This window comes from Thamnophis sirtalis, unplaced genomic scaffold (assembly GCF_051295495.1).
Source record: "Thamnophis sirtalis isolate CommonGarterSnake01/CBP01778 unplaced genomic scaffold, rThaSir2_p1.2 scaffold_4, whole genome shotgun sequence".
Classification (NCBI taxonomy): Eukaryota; Metazoa; Chordata; class Lepidosauria; order Squamata; family Natricidae; genus Thamnophis; species Thamnophis sirtalis.
The window spans coordinates 115,427,497-115,447,327 of record NW_028261384.1 but is presented as its reverse complement, the minus strand read 5'-3'; the positions used below and the strand labels follow the sequence as shown (position 1 = coordinate 115,447,327).

General features: G+C 45.5%; 1 protein-coding gene across 4 annotated transcripts; it reads left to right on the top strand.

Annotated features, from left to right (window-relative positions):
• The first annotated feature begins 564 nt into the window (after window positions 1-564).
• Window positions 565-18,332, top strand: RABEP2 (rabaptin, RAB GTPase binding effector protein 2). 4 transcript variants are annotated; one of them, XM_014063487.2, is made up of 13 exons: window positions 565-661; window positions 1,086-1,433; window positions 1,721-1,951; window positions 2,087-2,205; window positions 2,306-2,455; window positions 3,471-3,791; window positions 5,935-6,030; window positions 7,319-7,396; window positions 8,238-8,378; window positions 8,494-8,671; window positions 8,863-8,874; window positions 8,964-9,034; window positions 18,033-18,332. In XM_014063487.2, exons 2-13 carry the CDS (start codon window positions 1,427-1,429, stop codon window positions 18,084-18,086), a joined length of 1,458 nt encoding a protein of 485 aa, XP_013918962.2. In that variant the 5' UTR covers window positions 565-661; window positions 1,086-1,426; the 3' UTR covers window positions 18,087-18,332. The 4 variants fall into 4 exon arrangements, with proteins under 4 accessions (XP_013918962.2, XP_013918964.2, XP_013918961.2 ...); XM_014063486.2 differs by having other exon boundaries at window positions 567-661; window positions 7,298-7,396; XM_014063488.2 differs by having other exon boundaries at window positions 568-661; window positions 2,306-2,425; window positions 7,298-7,396.
• Window positions 18,333-19,831: the final 1,499 nt, after the last annotated feature.

Sequence of the window (19,831 nt, the reverse complement as noted above, 5' to 3'; positions counted from 1 at the left end):
ATAATTCAATAGATTTGGAATTTGTAAGGAACCAAATAGAGTTGCTCATCTGGTAATATTACTAGTTACCTTTGGCAGAGAACATGCAATAAAAGATAGCAATTTAGATAGAAATAGTAAAAATACAGCAAGTAGATGAATTCATGTGCCTTTTTCACTAAAGATGGGGAAAATTTAAGATGTACATAAAAGTTGAATGCAAATGGAATCTTCAAATTTGGGTGGAAAAACAAAAAAGAGCACATTAAGACTGAAGAGTTCATATATTACAGAATAGCAACTGGGAAAAAACTGAGAAAGTTGATGGGTGAGGTTAATATGTTTTTCAGAAAGACAGCAATAAAGTTTAAGGAACAAGAAGGATATATATGAATCAACGCATGGACTTGCTTGGCTTTAGGATAGAAAGGAATGGTGAATGGTGTTGGTGTACTCAATTGGGTTGTATTTCTAACTTTTCTTATTTCGTGCCTCTAATTTCTCAGGCATATAGTACTATTTCTTGTTCCTTTCTTCACTTTGCATAATGTTGCTTATCCCAAAAGGGATGTGGGGATAAATAACATTTTTTTTTTTTGCCATTTTTTTGCGATGTTTAGCGGAGACTTTGCAGCTATAACTACCTGCAGATGTTTCCCTGGAGACAGCAATACATGAGAAGGTAAAAAATGGCATCTGCACCACAACCAAGAGGGGTTTTTTGTTCTTTTCAAGATAAGAAATTAACACAACGGGCATTCAGTTCAGAAGATAAACTAGCTGCCTTTGAGAAGTTTGTAAAATTACCCGCAGTCTAGGCTATACTTGCACTATTGTATCCAATGTGAGACATTTTCCAAAGATTGTGTCAGTGTATCTCAACCTCAGTAACATTAAGAAGATGCATGGATTTTCATTCGGAATAGGGAGGTTTACTGCAGCCAATGTCCAATCTTGCATTTTAAAGTTACGGAGGTTTAAAAATAGTGGCTAAATAAAAGTGTTCGGTCCCGGAAGGTGGGTTTGTTTTTGGGTGTGTGTGTGAAAAAACAGGTTTCCAATCCAACGACTGAACTCTCCATTAAACTACTTCTTTGAATCCTCAGGCCCAACTTCAAAAACAATTCCAGGATATGCAAAAACACCGCTTCGACAAAAGCCGTTCCTCCTCACTCACATACGCCATTTCCCTTCGGTTCTCTTCGGAAACGGTCGAGAAGTCTCGGGGAGTCTTGCAACGAGCCAATCTTAACAGAGGAGCCGTGGTGTGTCGATCGTTCGGCCATCTTCGGCACATCCAAGGTTTTTTTTTTACTCTCGACCATTTCCGAATTCCTTCGGCTATTTCCGGTTCCTCTCGGGAAATTCCGGCCTCGCTCGGTCTCCGGGGAAGCAGCAGCTGCCGCACCGCCACCGCCGGAGCAGTAGTTAGAAAACTCTTGGCGGAATGGAAGGTACGCGCGGATGCCCCCTCCCCTCCCCGCGGTGGGCTGGCGACCAAGTGCGAAGCCACGCCCCCCGCGGCTACAGGGCTTGATGGAGAGGAGATTCCGTTGGCGTCACTCACACTGAGCAAGGTCAAAGGTCGCGGCTGGGATGTTTAAGTCGGGTCCAGGGCTTATAAAGTTTATTGGCTGAACCATGTGATAGACTGGACGGGGGTGGGGGGGGGCACGGCTGCTGGTTCTGGGTTCCATTCTAGCTCCGCTTGTCATTCATCGAGCCCTGTTTTCCTTTCAAGAGCCTCAGAGGGTGCAGGATGCGGGCGTGTCCCGCGCCCCCAATCTCCCTGGGGACCCTGATCCTGAAGAGACCATCCGAAGCCTGCAAGCGGAGTTGGCAGCCGCCTTGGCCGAAGTGGAGACAGTCCGAGCTGTGGCTGCAGTGAGTGAAGGCACCAAAGAGGAGGCAGTGGAGGCTGTCCAGCGCAGGTGCCAGGAAGAGGTGGCTTCCTTGCAGACTATCTTGAAAGGTGAAAACAGTGCAGGTGTGGTGGGGAGGGGAAGGAGCTACGGTTGTTTTGCCCAAGTGCCTTAAGCCATTCCTTCTAGACCTGATCGGATCTTGTCTTGTGGGTGGCAGCTCAAAAGTTTTATTTCCTTTATAGATACCATTTCCAGCTATGAGGCCCGTCTGTCAGCTTTCCAGCGTGACAGTCGGGAAAATGTTTGGAGCAGGCTGCCAAGGACCAACCCTCTGGACTCATTGGAGAAACAGATGGAAAAAGTAAGCGATGCACTCAACCAGAATCTCTCTTTGAGGGATAAACTGAGTTTCCAGTGGACAGTGGGGAAAAACCAAGCCCTATGTCTGTCTCTCTTTGCAGGCACAAGAGGATACTCAGCGACTCCGGGCCATTGTTCTGCCGATGGAGCAGGAAATTGCTGAACTGAAAGCAAAATTGGCCCACGCTGAGAGTCTGGTTCAGGAGCTGCAGAGTGAGGAGGTGAGATGGAAAAGAAGTATAGAAGGAAAGGTAAATATTGGAAGGGATGGGTGAAAGCTGCTTAATAGAGTAAAAAACAGAGAAAAAGGAGAGGAAGAATAAAATACCTTACAAACGATATCTGAAACTGATGGCTATCTCAGAATAGATGCCAAGCCTTTGTAAATGTAATACCAGAAATGTTAGTCTGCAACTCTAAGCCCAAGTGTTGCAGGTGGATCTCTAAAAAGAATATAGATTAGCAAGAAAGACAGAGATGTGTGACTGGGACAGAAAATGAATGATGTGAGGACATAATAAATTATACGGGATGATTAAAAGCCTGGGAAAGTTGTAGATGAATTACTAATGGAAAAATTTTGTTCATTCAAGCACATTTATGAACTGCACAATTAAAACTCTGGGCAGTGCAGCATATAAAAGTGGGAGAACAAATGTTTAACTTCTGGTAATTTACAAGTCTTCCATTAATGATGGAAAATTCAGGGAAAGTCCTTTATGCCAAGTTATAGACATTTTTTAATCAAAAGGCATGTGCTTCCTATTCTTCTGATTCTAGGCAGCTCATAACACATGAAATAAAACATAAAATCCATTTGTTAAACCCATTAAGTAATCACAGAACTGATTAAAAACTATGAGTGACTACTGTCAAATGAATCTGAATGCTTTCTTAAAGTGAGATTCTTTTGCCCATCTTCTGACATATCAGGGCCACATCTAACTTGGCAGGGGCAGGGTGTTCCAGTGGGGGAGCTGCATGACTGAGAAAGTTAATCTCTGGATCCCAGCTTCCTTCCTGATTTCTTTTGGTATGGGGTCCCAGTACATTATTTCCTCAAGTTATGCATACTGGGCAAACACTACATGAAACTAATTGTGCCATCAAATCTTTTTCAACTCCTAGTAATTGTATAGATTTTCTCCATGATGAACCTGAAATAAATGGTCCTAAAAATAATGAGAGCCTCTGCTATAAATACTTTGCAGTAACCAATCTGAGCCACTTGGAATTCTTTTTTAACTCCCATATTTTTATTTTCAGCAATCCCTATGTAGCTCAGCAGAATCCCTTCTTGCTGATCCCGAGACTGTGTCCACGGATTTGCCTGGAAATCACCAGGTTCCTTTGATGGAAGGAGGAGTAGCAGAGAAGTTTGCCTGTAGTCTGGACAGCATCTCCATTGCTTCATTTTCCTCTTTGACACCAAGTTCTGGGCCTTCTGTCCGACGCAGACGTCCCCCGAGTCCTGAGACATGTTCCATTGCTTCCTCAACTGGAACCCTGGTGCCTGAGACTATTTATCTACCACCAGTGGGATACCAGCTTGTGTCTGAATCAGAGTGGGCTCAGCTCCAAGAACAGGTTTGTGTGTGGAAGACAAAGATAGTTTATTATTAGAGATATTTCTCTGTATTCATTTAAGGTGCTTTTTGTGCTCTTTCAGGGTATAGCCATCCAAGATAGTAATTTCTTTTGTACAGAAATAATATTATGTTCTAAATTACTTTCCAATGCTTTCACTTCAAGATTCCATAAACTTCCTTTTTATTTAACTACCTCTGTTGCTTCTGACCATTCATGCTGTTTTCTGGTGGTCTTCCTTCTCCCCACTTTTGCTATAGCATTTTTTTGTGGCATTATGAATTAAGCACCTTAAACTGATGTTGGAAGAATTTGGGAGTATTGCAAAACTGTTTAGAGCAACTTTCAAGTATGTACAGTGGTGCTTAAAGATTTATGAATCTTTGTGGAATTTCCAACTTTTCTGCATAGACATGACCTAAAGTGTAATCTTTTCTTCACAAAAGTCCTAAAACTAGATATAGTGAACCTAATTAATTGAATGAAAACATTATACCTGTTCATTTATTTATTGAAACATTATTTCTTTATTGAAAAAGCTACATATTGATGCATGGCAAAAGTGTAAAAATGTTTTTGTGACTCCTTTACTTAAATGGTTTTTTTAAAATCTAGTTTTAGGATGTTTGTGGAAAACAGATCATCTTTATGCAGAAATATTGAAAATTAAAAAGGGTGCTGCCAGGCTTCACAGAGTCACAACAGCTACCTCACAAAGGGTCAGGCCCAATGCCTCTTGTCAGCAGCAGGAGGAGGAAGACAGCAAGGAGCACAGGGCCTTCAAAAGGGCAAAGGGAGCGGGGGTGCATAAACAAATGTGGGAAAGTTGAAGCAGAGACAAATGTGTCAGGCCAGGAAAAATGAGGCCTAATGACCACAACCGGGACAACTCAAATTGCCGTTGCCAACCAGCCCAGTTGTATGTTTTACCTAATGATCACTTCACTTAATGATTGGAGTCCCAATTAGGATCATTAAGTGTAGACTACCTGAGTCCTTTTCTTGTGATTTCCTTTTGAAGTGGGTGATCGTTAAGTGAAATACTGCCCTAAATCAAATCCTTTAAACTTTTATATAACTGCATATCCTTAAAGCATCCATTGTCTTCCTTTCCCCAAATACATTAAAAGGGCTCCATAAATTTCAGCCCTGCTTGCTTTAGAGGAAGGGGCACTGTAGAAGTACAAGATTGCTTACCTGTAGTATAGGAATATGAAAAGGGCAATTAGTTTTTATATATGGCTTTCTTCATTGTAGCTCCCCCCTCCCCCCCCCCCCAAAAAAAAAAAAACAACACTCTGCTAATTGAGTCCTCCTGGTTCTATTACATTGTAATTTCTGGCACATAGTACGGAAGAGAACTATCAGGCTCCTTGGTGGAAGATTTGTGGGGTGGGAATGGATTTATTTGATAATGATTCTATATAATCAGTATTGTTGTATTGGCTTCTCTATGCTGCCTTTGTATTTTTATTGTTTAGTTATTGTCTTAATGAGGATTTTTAGTTGCTTTGAAAGTTTTTTGGAAGACATTACAGCTAGCTGACAATTTTTTCATAGATTGTCATCAACTTTGTAACTCCCAGAGGGATAATTTGCAAGTGATAATAAGATAATTCTGATTAGCATAGTGAGAAATACAGGTAATCCTTGCTTTACAAGGGTAATTGGGACTGGAATTATTATTGCTAAGTGATGCAATCATAAAACGTGATGTCACTGACTGCTGCTTAGCAATAGCAATTCTGGAAGTTCCCAGTCATCTTGAAGTGAGAACTGTGTGGGTCGTTAAGCAAGGACCTCATGTGTTTGCGATTTCTAATTTCTTGCCAGCTTCCCCATTGACTTTGCTTGTGGAAAGCCAGCAGGGAAGGCCGCACATTTCAGTTGCGTGATTGCAGGATGCTGCTGCAACAATTAGAAATCCAGGCTGATTGCCTAGATTGCAATCATGTGACTGCATGGGTGCAGCAACTGCTGGAACTTTAAGGACCAGTCATAAATATCACTTGTTCAGCACTGTGGCAAATTCGAATGGTCATTGAACAAATGTTAAATGAGAACCACCGTAGAAGAATTATGAGAAATGAGAGATACGAAGCTAAAGGCTTCCTTTCCCCTATATCCTTGGTGGCCTCTTCAGGTGCAACAGCAACATGGAGCTCTGGAGGAAAGGGCAAAGGAGAAAGCTAACCTGGAAGAGGCATTGAGACGTAGCAATGAAGAGTGCAGTAAGCAGGTAAACTCCATGACTTAGAACTCACGTTTGTTCTAATGTTAAATTGGATATCTCTCCTTTCTCGAAGGACCTTGAGGTGGAATACAGGATTAAATCCATATATTCATAAAGCATATGAAAATAAGACATAAATTACTAAATATTAATGAGGATTGATACCCAATGACCTATATTAAAAAAAACTGTCAGGGAATTGCACAGCTGGTGTCCAAATGGAGTCAGAGATGCTAATAAGAACTTGTGGTTTTATATAAATAAATATATTTACAGTAAATAAGAGAGGCAAATAGGAGCAGTCAGGTAAATCAGTACAGAGGGAACATCATGAGGAAAGAGACCAGACAGGGCACAAAGGGCAAAAAAGGCAGGAAATGAAGAAACTCCCCCTTTACTCACAGCAACCAATCACAGCTCAGATTCCCACATGCGATGGCCAGCTCTTTAACCAATTAGCTATAACTGTATTCTTGCTCAATGTCCAACCCGTCAATGTCCCAACTATTAAAATTTAAATATATTAACAAACACTAGTAATTTCATAGAAACATCCATGTAGAAATGGTTTGTCATTGTTTTCTACTAGAATGTTTTATTTCCTAGATTCGTCTTAGCATTCCTAAAATTTTCTGGAGGTCTCCAAGTACTAACCAGATCTGACCAATATCCAGGACAAATTCTTTCAGATGTTGTCACTTTCTGGAATTCTATCAATAGTGTAGTTAAAAATAAATATTCAGTCTCTATTTATAAGAAGACAAAAGGGTCTGCTTGGTATTTGAAAAATAATTGTGGGTGGTAGGCTGTTGTCTCACAACTGAGAAGACCCAAGACTTCTTTCATCTGAGGTTTGTGGGTAAAAATATCTCAAGGATAATGTAGATTTTCAGGTAGATGCATATTCTGCAGGAGGAAATATTCCTTGAGATACTATAAGCACCAGCCTGCATAGATCTTTAAACATTAAGCTAAGAGATAAGGTATTGTAGTCCCTAAGCCATAGCCATAAATTATAGTCTGTAAGGCTGCGTTTACACCAGATGTTAAGCCAAAACCAAGCAAGCCACATTACAGCATATTACACTCTGCAGACTTAGTCACAAACTTGCTAAAGATACATGAAAAACATAGGCAGTTTGGTGATTTTTAACCTGGCACATTTCACATGCAGAGCAAAGTCTTAACCACTGTGCATTCTATGCACAGAATGTCAACTTTCCACAAGCCAGTTTCCACAAGCCAGTCTCCCTTTCTCAATTTTTCTGAGTAGGTTCAGGTTCTTTTGACTCAGATCCAGACATCAGAAAACATTCTCCAAAGCCTCCAAGCCACCGTGAGTGAAACCCAGCGGAAGACCCAAGAGCAGATGGTGAGTAGGGTAGATGGGTGCTGGTGCTGGGAATGCAGCAAAGGATAGCAGAAGAATCGGAAAAGATGCTTGGGAAAAATGATCCTGCTTTGATGTATTCAATTTGGGATCTTTGGAACTCAGACTTTAGGTAGGAGGTCCAAGGCTACTGACTTGTTCATTTAAATGCTACCTGGCCTTCTGCAACAAGGTAGGAAATGAATTGCCTATCTGTGATGAGTAGAGCCTCAGTACAGCACTCTTATCCAGATGCAACTATATAATATACCGCTGGGGACTTGAGGACAAAAGAAAACCTGTATGTGGCACTTCTGATTTTTCAGAGTTGCAAGTGCAAGTTGTTGCCAGGACATGCAGTGTTTTCCTACTAGGGATGAGGAGCTTGTGTGTCTTATATATTACAAGATAGCTTGAATAGTTTTCTTCTAAAAAGTTGGCATATATATTTCTTTTTCCAAATGTGCCAATAGGCGCAGCCTATAAGTGGTCAGAGTCTTCGATTTATGACCACAATTGAGCCCATTTCCATTGCTAAGCAAGGTAGTTGTCAGTTATACCCCATTTTACGACCTTGTTGCCACAAATGTTAAACTGCAATCAAGTGAATTGTGTGGCTGGTAAGTGAATCTGGCTTCCCCATTGATTTTGCTTGTCACAAAGTGATTACGTGATCCTGGGACAGGATTGTAGATTTGACAATTCCAGACCTTCCTGTGCTTGCTATTCTGGATAAGTGTTTTTCAGAGGTCCTCATGTACAACCCTTTAAATCCTCTCTTGGAGACATCAGTGGAAGAATACTTGTTGGTTACCCTCTCTCCTCTTGTGGTACTCTTTTCCAGGCTGATTTGTCTGCATCCCACAAACGCCTCAGCTACGAAGTGCAACGTCTAAATGCCGAGAATGAAGGGCTGCGGGAGATGAGTTCTGAGGATTCTCCCCCAACAGATCATGAAACTAGGAGCTTGCCAAGCACAGTGCCGGTATCTAGACTCCAACTTCTGCTGATATTGAGGTTGAGGAGTGACTTTGCTAGTGTTGCAGGGATTAAATTTCATCTTTAATAAAACAGATTTTTCTCTCTTTTTCCTTCCTCAGGAGTTACAAGCCATGGTGTCCAAGCTGAGGCAAGAGTCGGCCTTACAACTTCGGGCTGCAGAGCATCAGGCTGAGCGCCTGCGAATTGAAATTATATCCTTGCGGGAGCAGCTGGATGAAGAAACAGCATCACAGTCAAGCCTGAAGGGGGCGCTGGAGAGAGAGCGGGAAGAAAGAGGTGGGCAGGGGAAAGTGAAGAATGATTGTGATCCTGTTTGTATAATAGGAATGAATCTCTAAAATTGACAAATGATAATTTTTTTAAAAAAAAACAGTTCCTCTGCATTTAGAAGCTTGATATAAGAATTCTCTTTAGCATTAACAACTTCTCCTTTTTGTTTCCTTTTCTCCATTACTTCTGACTGAAAGAGCTTTTGCAAGGTAAGATGCTCTCCAGCTACATGGCCCATATATTTCCATTGTACCATTTATGCATGTTCACAAACTGGATTTCTTGTCTTGCGTTCCAGCCTCTTTGAATAGTATTCAGAGTGAGATGGAAAGGCTGCAGCAAGGGCAAGAAGAGCTTAATAGAATTCAGGTATGCTTGAATTTCTATCCAAAAATCTTGCACTTCTCAAAACTTGGTTCCACTGTATTTTTTCAGTCTGGTGTCCTTGCAGTGACTGAATTCTCAGAGATTTTACAAATCTCTCAATGTTTGATACAATCTCAGCGAGACTGGGAGTTCAAATTCTAACCTATCCAGAAGCCATCACATTGGGAAAAAGTATGTATTTCTGCCCTCCCATATCTTGCAATTTCACACCATAAAGCAATTTGCTGCTCCTATAATTTATTTATTTTAATTTATTTATATAATTTATTTTATAATTTTAGTGAACACTTGACTTTTTCATTGAGTTTTGATAAACATTAGCAATTGGACCTGCAGAAATGCCTACTGCATTGAGTTGACTATGTTTGGCTTGTGGGTTCCTTATCTATGTAAGGTTGGTTTAAGTAAATTTGTTGCAAACTTGAATGCAAGGGAGTTTTCTCCAAACAAAAAGAAAAAAATCAGGCTAGATGATTCCATGTTATGTAAAGTTAGAGAAGAATCTAAGAGAATCAAAATGTTTCTTACAGTGTTCCATGGTTCCTCAGAACCAACATGATCCCACAAATGATGCTGAGAAAGACATTTTTCTAAATTCCGCTATTAGGCTTCAATTCTTCTGCTAGGCATCATCTAAAGGACCAAGTTACGGAGGGTTGCAAATACTTCTGTTAATGTGTTGGACAAAATTGAGGCATTTTAGAATCCTGCTTCTAACTAGGATTCTACCTTTCTCGCTTTAATGTATTAGTAATCTCCTCAGTTATACCTGTGTTGGATTTCAAGAGTCTACAAAAATGATCCTAATTAACTGGATTTGAAAAGCTGATAACATTAACTGTTAAAATCTATTGCTTAGTTGTAGACTAGACCTGTCCAACCTTGATAACTTAAGATCTGTGGTCTTCAATTCTCAGAATTTCCCCAAATCCCCAGTGAGAGATGCTGGCTAGGGAATTCTGGGAGTTGAAGTCCCCAAGTCTTAAAATAGCAAGGTTGGACACCACTGTTCCAGCCTTTTACTAAATTGCCTTTCATCTTTCAGTTTGAGAAAGATGACCACATTGACATTTCCCCCCAAATATTTCTAAAATGCCCCAAAGAAATCAATGTAGTTCTACTGCAAAAGTTAGCAGCTGACCAGACTGTTTTAGGTCAAGCCTTGTTGCAAATGCAGAGGCATAGTCCTCTAGAGCAGGATCTGTGGAATTCCTGACCAATAGAATATCCCAAGCTGGAGAAGTACAAATATTTGGAAATGGGAAGATGAAAAGGGAATATGGTTGAAAAACAATAGCAAAATTGTATCTCATAGAAGAGAGGCCCACAACAGATTTAATGAGGTAGATCTTTTCTCACAGAACAACTTTAAGCAGTAGCAAGCGCTCTAGAGAAATGTGTTACATTTCATATTGTCTTTATAGGCAGGTTACAGTGTATTATTCCATATGGTGAGAACAGCTGTGTGTGCCCCCCCCACCAAATAAGTCCACTACTGTTGCAGTCTTCATTAATCCAAAGTCTCTCACTTGTTTTAAAGAATGACATATGCACTAATAATCACCTACTTCCAGGGCCGTGTGTTTATCGTGTCTTCAAAACTTATTTATTTATTTATTAAATTTTGTATGCTGCCCACTCTCAAAGAGACTCAGGGCAGCTTACAATAAAAGGGAGGTGGGATAGATTAAAAAAAAAAAAACAGTTTAAAATTACACAACAGTTACAACCCTGAAGTGGGGCTGGACAACTCAACAGCCCCAGGCCTGCCGGAACAGCCAGGTCTTAGTCGCTTTGCGGAAGGCCGGAAGGGTAGTGAGGGTCCGGATCTCAGCAGGGAGCTCGTTCCAGTGGGCCGGAGCTACAACAGAGAAGGACCTCCCCCGGGGTGTTGCCAGCTGACATTGGCTGGCAGATGGAATCCGGAGAAGGCCTAATCTGTGCGATCTAATCGGTCTTTGGGAGGTAATTGGCAGGAGGCGGTCTCTCAGGTAACCAGGTCCGATGCCATGTAGGGCTTTAAAAGTAACGACTAGCACTTTGAAGCGTGTTCGGAGCCCAATGGAAAGCCAGTGCAGCTCGCGGAGGATAGGTGTAACGTGGGTGTACCTAGGTGCACCCACAATCGCTCGCGCGGTTGCATTCTGGACTAACTGAAGTGTTCGAACACTCTCCAAGGGCAGCCCCATGTAGAGCGCGTTACAGTAATCCAGTCAAACTTCATTCAGTTCTTCAAAAAAATGTTTTAACTCAGTTTTTCTAGGGCTGACTCACAAGATCCTGGGATCTCTTTCTGCAGGTCTCCGAGGTGGGGCGTGAGAGGAGTCACTGATGGGTATTAACACGGCCCATTTGCCTGGAGACTGAGGTAAATCTGAGGACACTCCCTCTTCTCCGCCTTCTGACTCTCCAGATTAACCTCAGTCTTCGGCCCAAAGGAGCTATTTTGGTGACTCTCCAGATTACTATCCTTGTTTTACTTCTCTTCCTAATTCTTCCTAAGCCTCCTACTCTCTCTCCTGCGCCTTTCTAGCCTTGCTTTAGCACAAGCTGTGCTCGCTGCACTCTAGGAAGCCCCGAGCCACCGGTATCCGGTGGGGGGGATCCCAGGCCGCGCACCACAGGCGATCCCATGCGGGATCACTGGAAGACAGTGTGGATTCTCCAGGCGATGGATCATCAGCACGGGTAGAGCAGCTCAGTCGGGCAATTGGACCGCGTGGTCGGCGGTCGCCATTTTGAATTGAGGGCACATGCGCGAAGCGTAGGGAGGCGCACTGATTTCAGTCGCTGCAAGCGCTTCCAGCACCGTGTTCGCCCAGGAGGGCACGTTGGGCCTGTGCTCTGCCGCTAATCCAGGGAGGGCCCTGCTGACGGCGGTACACCAGTCTCTCTTCAACCCGCAGATCGGCGGGTGGCTGAGAAGAGCGCAGATTTGAAGGAACGCCGAATCCGCGCGATAGTGGAGAGACCGGGGACCATTGTGAGAGGAGGTAGAGATAGACAAACGAACCGTGAGTAGCGCAATGTCGAATTCTACCAGGAGCAGAGGAGCAGCTGCTCCAGGCTCCCCAGGGGGCTCAGACCTGAGCAAGGGATCCTCTCGGGAGGACTTCCCCATGCCCAGGGGGAGATCCCTTCCTAGGAAGTGATCTTCCAAGTCTTCCAGGAGGGAAGGTCCCAGGCAGGAGGCCCCCTTAACTAGAGCGGCTGGTAGGAGGACCAGGGATATCATCAGCCCCTCACCAGCCAGATCTCGTTCCCCTCGCAGGCCCTCTCCTCTAGCTGAGGATCCGGGCTCTCCGGGCTCACGTAGGCCCGTTAGAAAGGACAGCCCCTTATCTTCCCCCTTATCCCCCTCCCACTCTCCAAGGGCAAGGGGAGATCCATTTGGCCACAGGGCACCAGGGTCCCCCAGGTAGCGCTTGGCTCCTCAATATTCGGACACTAGAGATGAGCTGGAGCCCCCAAGCCTTTCTCCTGCCTACCCACAACTCTGAGAGCTTCCAGAACGTGATAGCCAGAGCGATCGCAGATGGTATTGCTTCAGGCATGCAACACCAATTTCAGGGAGCCAGGCATAGGTCTGCTCGTGGAGCTCCAAGAGAGCAGACAGTCCAGTCTGAGACTTCAGTCCCCAGAGAGCTCAGAGCTTCCTCCCCCTCCACTGCCAGAGAGGGCTCAGAGTCAGAGGGGGAGGAGCAGAAGGATATTGGGTTCTCAGAGGACGAGAATGCCCTAGCCCCAGAGGCCCCAACCATCACAGGCTTATTTCCTCCATCTTTATTCAGTTCCTTGTTACGCAAGGCCAAGGCCACAGCAGATCCACACCAATTCCAAGCCAGAACCCCAGTACTCCCAGCACTAGCGGGAGAAATTAGAAGGGTCCTTTCCACAGGCCTCAGGTGGAAAAGGAGGAGGAGCAGAAGGATATTGGTTTCTCAGAGGACGAGAATGCCCTAGCCCCAGAGGTCCCAACCATCACAGGCTTATCTCCTCCATCTTTATTCACTTCCTTGTTACGCAAGGCCAAGGCCACAGCAGATCCACACCAATTCCAAGCCAGAACCCCAGTACTCCCAGCACTAGCGGGAGAAATTAGAAGGGTCCTTTCCACAGGCCTCAGGTGGAAAAGGAGGAGGAGCAGAAGGATATTGGTTTCTCAGAGGACGAGAATGCCCTAGCCCCAGAGGTCCCAACCATCACAGGCTTATCTCCTCCATCTTTATTCACTTCCTTGTTACGCAAGGCCAAGGCCACAGCAGATCCACACCAATTCCAAGCCAGAACCCCAGTACTCCCAGCACTAGCGGGAGAAATTAGAAGGGTCCTTTCCACAGGCCTCAGGTGGAAAAGGAGGAGGAGCAGAAGGATATTGGTTTCTCAGAGGACGAGAATGCCCTAGCCCCAGAGGTCCCAACCATCACAGGCTTATCTCCTCCATCTTTATTCACTTCCTTGTTACGCAAGGCCAAGGCCACAGCAGATCCACACCAATTCCAAGCCAGAACCCCAGTACCCCCAGCACTAGCGGGAGAAATTAGAAGGGTCCTTTCCACAGGCCTCAGGTGGAAAAGGAGGGATCCCCACTCCAGACCTCTTCCTGGAGGTTCTCAAGTCTCGATGGTCTAAGCCTGGCTCCTTCCCCACTCCAGGGAGCAATGATCGCAGATTTTATAATCTCAATGCTTCTTTCGCCCAGGCCTTATAGGTTCCCTCCGTGGATGTTCCAGTGGCTGCCTTAGCTTCCTCCTCTGCTGTTGTGACAGGGGATATATCTAACTGCCTGAAGGCAGAGGACAGAAGAGTGGAGCTGGTCATGTGTAAGACCTTCCAGGCTGTGTCATGGGCGATTAGGCCGCCGGCCGCCGCCTCTTTCTTTAACAGATCCACCTTTCTATGGCTGGAACAGATCCGAGACAGGACACCAACATTGGACGTGAGGCTACTGCAGAACATTATGAAGTTGATGGCGGCCACCCAAATCTCGGCAGATGCCACCCTGGACATGGTAAAGATTCTTCCAGGGCCTTGTCTTCCTTAGTGGTATCCAGACGTCTACTGTGGCTACGCCACTGGCAGGCCAAGTTCTGGGTGAAGTGGCATTTGGCATAAGCAGAGTACACAGGGGACAAATTATATGGTCCTTCCCTGGATCCCATCCTTGTTGAGGACAAGAACAAGCAGAAGGTCTTCCCATCTACATCCAGATGTTCAAACCACCGGGCGGCACCTTACTCCAGGAGACTCTATTGACTTCCTGAGCAGGATTTCAAGCAGCAGGGGTACTCTGCTCCCAGGTATCCCAGGCAGGGAGACAGGCAATTTTCCAGGGACAGATATAGGTTCCAGCAGCCCAGTAAGCGGCTCTTTCGAGGGAGGGGGTGGCTGCACCTTCCGCAGAGCAAAGTGATTCGGGCCTGGATCACCCCGTCAGCACCTGCCTTTCCTTGTTCGTGGACTGCTGGGAGGGTATCACCATGGATGCTTGGGTTCTCCAGACAGTCAGGTTGGGGCTCTGCCTGGAGTTCCATTCCCAACCCCTGAATAGATTCTGCATCTTTCCCTCCTCCAAGAGCCCGGTCAAGCGCTCCCTCATGCACAAGGCCATTCGTTATCTTCTGGAGATTAATGCAGTAGAACCAGTTCCGGAGGGGGAGAAAGAATCAGGGTTCTATTCCCACCTGTTCCTGGTTTCCAAGAGCTCGGGAGTGGAGAGTTATCCTGGATCTCAAGCTGTTAAATTCCAGGCTTATTTAACGTAAATTTAAGATGGCTTCCCTCAAGTCTATCCTGGGGGGGATCAGACAGGGGGATTTCCTAGCCTCCATCTATCTCAGGGAGGTGTATCTCCACATCATGTTTGCCCCTAATCACCGTAGGTTCCTCAGGTTCTCCTACGGAGGCTCCCATTATCAGTACAGGGCCCTCCCCTTCAGGTTGGCCTCTGCCCCTAGGACCTTCACCAAGGTGCTGGCCATGGCTGCGGCCTACCTTCATTCCATCCCGGTTCGTCTGCATTGTTACCTAGATGACATCGTCGTGCTAGTTCCCTCGGCAGCTCAAGCAGAGGGGGATCTCAGTATTACCATTAGCACCTTACAGTCCCTGGGGTTCTCAATCAACCTCAAGAAGGGCCATCTAATCCCTTCCACTAGACTCCAGCATTTGGGGACCATTATTGATTCGGTGGAGTGTGAGGTGTTCCTCTCCCAGGAGATAAGGACAGTATTGTTGAATTGATTCAAGAGATTTGCAGGATTCGATCTGTTCCCGTAGTTCTGCTTTCCAGGCTTCTCGGCAAGTTCATCTCCTGCATCAGGATCGTTCCCTGGGCATGTCTCCACACCAGAGAATTGCAGTGGTTCCTCCTCCCACATCAGAGAAACTGGACAAGCAATGCAAACTTCAAGGTCCTTGTGACCTCCCAGGTGCTTCTTCTCTCTCGCTGGTGGATGTCCCCGGCTCTGGCCAGGGGTTCTCTGTTCAGGGAACCAGACAGGCTGGTCTTAACGACAGATACAAGCTGTTCGGTTGGGTGGGTGGGGGCTCACCTGCAGTCCCAGTTAATCCAGGACCGGTGGACTCCGATGGACCTGTGCAAGAACATCAACTGGCTGGAGCTCAGAGCGATTCACCTTGCTCTTGGGCAGTTCGAGAAGATGGTCGGCAGAAGACACATTCTGGTGCTGGCGGACAACGTGCCAGCCAAGGCCCATGTGAACAAGCAGGGAGGTATGCACTCTGTGGCGCTTCATGACGAGGCAAGATGTCTGGGGAGTTGGGAGGAATGGAACCCCCCGATCCGGGCAGAGCACATCTCCAGAGTGGAGAACCAGCAGGCGGTCTGGCTCAGCAGGGAGACCATGGAGAGTGGCAACCTTACCCCAACATCTTCAAACAGATCTGCCAGAGGTTTAGCCGTCCAACTGTAGACCTCTTCACCTCACCGTCGAACACCCAGCTTCCGAGGTTCATCTCGCAATTTCCAACACAGGGGTCGCTGGACATCGACTCCCTGCGCTGCAGATGGCCGGCGGGCCTTCTTTATGCCTTTCCTCCCCTTCCCCTCCTTCCCGGAGTCCTGAGGATGCTAGTGTTAGAGAAGGCAGATCATTCTAGTGGCCCCTCACTGGCCACGGCATCCCTGGTTTGCAGACCTGGTGGAGTTGTCGATTCTGCCTCATTGGAAAATTCCACAGGTGAGTTGGCCAGGGGAGCCTGAAGCACTCAGACCCAGAGTGGCTCCATCTGACCACCTGGTGCTTGAGCGGGAACAACTAAGGGATGCTCAGATTTCTTCTAGAGTCATCAGGACCATTGAGGCCTCTAGGAGGAGATCCACCACAAGCATCTATGATGCAACCTGGACTTCCTTCGCAGCATGGTGCAGGATTGCACAGGTAGATCCGTCATTGGCTTCAGTCCCTCAGATTCTGGAATTCCTTCAGATGGACTGGAGAAGGGTCTGGCTCACAGTACCCTCAGAAGGCAGGTCTCCACCCTAGCCACTATCCTTGGAGGGGGGGGTGTTCCCTGTCCCTGTCCCAGCTTCCGGTCATCAAGAGGTTCCTTTGAGGGGCAGCTAACCTTCAGCCTCCGGTGATCCACTGTTTTCCCTTGTGGGATCTTTCAACGGTGCTTCAGGCGCTCCTGGAGGCACCTTTCAAACCACTCAGGGAGGTGAGCCTACAATTCCTCACCCTCAAGGTGGTCTTACTTGTGGCAATCACCTCGGCCAGGAAGGTGTCTGAGCTTAATGCTCTATCTACCAGGGTGGACCTCTGCACCTTCCACAGCAACAGGGTCGTCCTCAGACTCGATCCAGCCTTCATGCCCAAGGTCAATTCCCCCTTCCATAGGGGCCAGGAAGTAATCCTCCCGGATTTCTGTTCTTCTCCCTCATTGGAGAGAGAGAGGTCCTGGCACTGCCTGGACGTAAGAAGGGCACTGTGCATCTACCTCAAGTGCACAGCTGTCTTCAGGCGGTCGGAGGCTCTCTTTGTTTCCTTCCATCCCTTGGCCCGGAGAGCCAAGGTCTCCCCGACCACCATCTCCAAGGCATACGAGGCTTGAGGGCTGCCGGTGCCGCAGGGCACCACTGCACATTCCACTCGGAGTGCTGCCACTTCAGCGGCCTGGGCCACCCAGGCACCTATCGAGGACATCTGCAGGGCAGCCGCCTAGTCCTCTCCTTTGCCCTTTATCAGGCACTACCGGCTAGATGCGTATGCCGGGCTGAGGCATCTTTCGGGAGGAGGGTCCTTCAGGGTGTTCTGGGCACTCAGGGGACTCAGGCACAATGATCCTTCCCATGGACATCTAGTTTTGGTATGTCCCATCACCCATGCCCCACCTTGGAGACTGTCAGTTGGTCTTACCTGAACTGCACATCTTAAGGGTGATGTGGGAGCAGTCACTTCCCGCCCGTCAGGCGTGCCCTGCACCAGGGCCTGAGTGGGTTAGCTACAGGTCAGTCAGGGACCTGGGAGGGAATTGGGTGGTCTTTGTCCCTTCCTTCCCAGGTTCTACTTCAACTAGACCATTGGTTAATCTGGAGAGTCAGAAGGAGGAGCAGAGGGAGTGTCCTCAGATCTACCTCAAGTCTCCAGGCAAATGGGCCATGTTAATACCTATAAGTGACTGCTCCCACGCCACCCTCGAGACATGCAGTTCAGGTAAGACCAACTGACATTCTCTCAGCCACTTTAGTAGGACCCAAGTTTGTGGACTGTCCAACCACAATAGACATAAGTGTTGCATTCAGAACACCTTCACTGATTCAAGTTTCACCAATTGCAAAGTTTGAGAAGAAAAATGTGAAAGGATGTAGGCAAAGCAGAGATACGGTGCAGAGCTAGTATTGCCCTTTCTCATGGTGTTCAAGTCTGAAGGCAAAGCCTCGTTCAGATGGAAAGCATTGTCTTAATATTAACAAAATTGTTGTGGGACTCAGTCATCTTCCTTCTTTATACTTTAGATGCAGCCTGATGTGAGAGAAGCCAGTACACTACCAGGGAGGCCAGAGGCTTAGACTGACGATGAAGAAATTGGGCCTCTCTGTCGTCCTATCCCTGACACTCCAGGAACCTCAGGGAAATCATGACTTTCCAGGCACCAATGGGTCAACTTGCTCCTCCAGAGCCTCTGCAGGTCTTCTCTCTGCATGGATAGGAGTATCAGAACTCTGGAGGTAGGGATGGTTGGGTTCTTTTGTTACTCTCCCCCAACCCTTGTCCGGATACTGGAGCCTCCAGAGCACAATAAATATGACTTTTTTTGTAACTTTCTTAGCCTTTGCCTCTCTCTTTCAAGGTTGATTAATTAAGGTTGAGGTGGTGGGGTAGCACAAAGTATTATGACTGGCAAAACTGCACAACATGAGCATCAAAGTGTCCTACTCAAAACAAAGGCATTATAAACAGAAGCACCTCCAGTTTCAAGATAAAATTGCAGCTTGCAAGCAGTTTAAACATTTATAATAAATACTATTTTGTGTCTATGCTATCCTAGCTCTTATATATAAGGCAAATGGAAAGAATTCAGCTGAAAGGGCTTCTGTGGTGACTGTTTCTTGCTTTCTTCCTTTTATCTTCTTTTCAGAGGCTCCTAGCAATCTCTCTCACACAGCGTGGCTTCACTCTGTGTACCAAATTATAGATTGCTAAATAAATCACAGTGGTTATATCTTCCAGATTCCTATATCAAAGCCAAATAAGCGACATTGTTTAGCCTGATGTATAAAACTAAGTTCCCACCAAAAGTCTGTGAAATCAATGTGTGAAGTCAAACTTGCAACTCCTAGCTCAAGTCTGACTCAAGGTTCAGGTACTCCTGTACTATATCCTTGAAAATAGTCAGTTTATATGGAACTTCTGGGTGAAGAAAATGGCAGATTGATACATCTTTGAAAGCATGGAGACAATACTGAGGCTGGAACTCTGACTTGGTGGTGAGTCCAGTCCTCAGAGCTTTTCTGGACAAGGAAAAGCCAAAGAGATTACCCAATGCCCATGTGCAATCCGGATCTCAGCTCCTTGTGAGGAAGTCTAAAGAATCAAAAAGAAATATGCAGGCACATTGTAAGTAAAGAGTACTGGGAACTATGAAAGGAAGGCTTACAGCCCCAGCAAAAACCATCCAAATCCCACTTTCCTAAACATCTTGGATTATAACTAACTCACAGTGTAACTGATCTTCAGGATGGCAGTTTCATTGGACCATCTGGTGAGTGCTCATATGGCCCACAATTTACTTAACAGAAAAAGAAAAGACGAAAAAACTATATAAAAGTTAATTTGCTGCAAAAAAGCACATTTAAGAGTTTGGACTATAAAAGTTGTAAACATTTATTTTTCACCTTTGCCATTTGTTATTTATCCTACTTTTCCCACAACAACAACCACCCTGTGAGGTAAGTTGGGTTGAGAGAGTGATTAGCCCAAGATCAAGTTTCTGTGAATTAAATAAATAGCATGTACTTCCATGGGGGTGTTTTGTTTAATTTCTCTGAAGAAATTGAACTTTTTAAAATAAAACCAAAAAAGGGGGAAACTATAAACATGTAGAGGCTACATGAGAGTAGAAACATCCTTTAATCAATTACAGGTGAAACTCGAAAAATTAGAATATTGTGCAAAAGTTCATTTATTTCAGTAATGCAATTTAAAAGGTGAAACTAATATATGAGATAAGATTCATTACATGTAAAGCAAGATAGTTCAAGACGTGATTTTTCATAATTGTGATGATTATGGCGTACAGTTCAAGAAAACCCCA

What these genes read in the sequence shown, in the direction of transcription:
- RABEP2 (XM_014063486.2), top strand. An exon ending in GGAAGACCCAAGAGCAGATG is followed by an intron (nt 7,397 to 8,237) that starts GTGAGTAGGGTA and finishes ACTCTTTTCCAG; the next exon opens with GCTGATTTGTCTGCATCCCA. An exon ending in AAGAGCTTAATAGAATTCAG is followed by an intron (nt 9,035 to 18,032) that starts GTATGCTTGAAT and finishes TTTATACTTTAG; the next exon opens with ATGCAGCCTGATGTGAGAGA.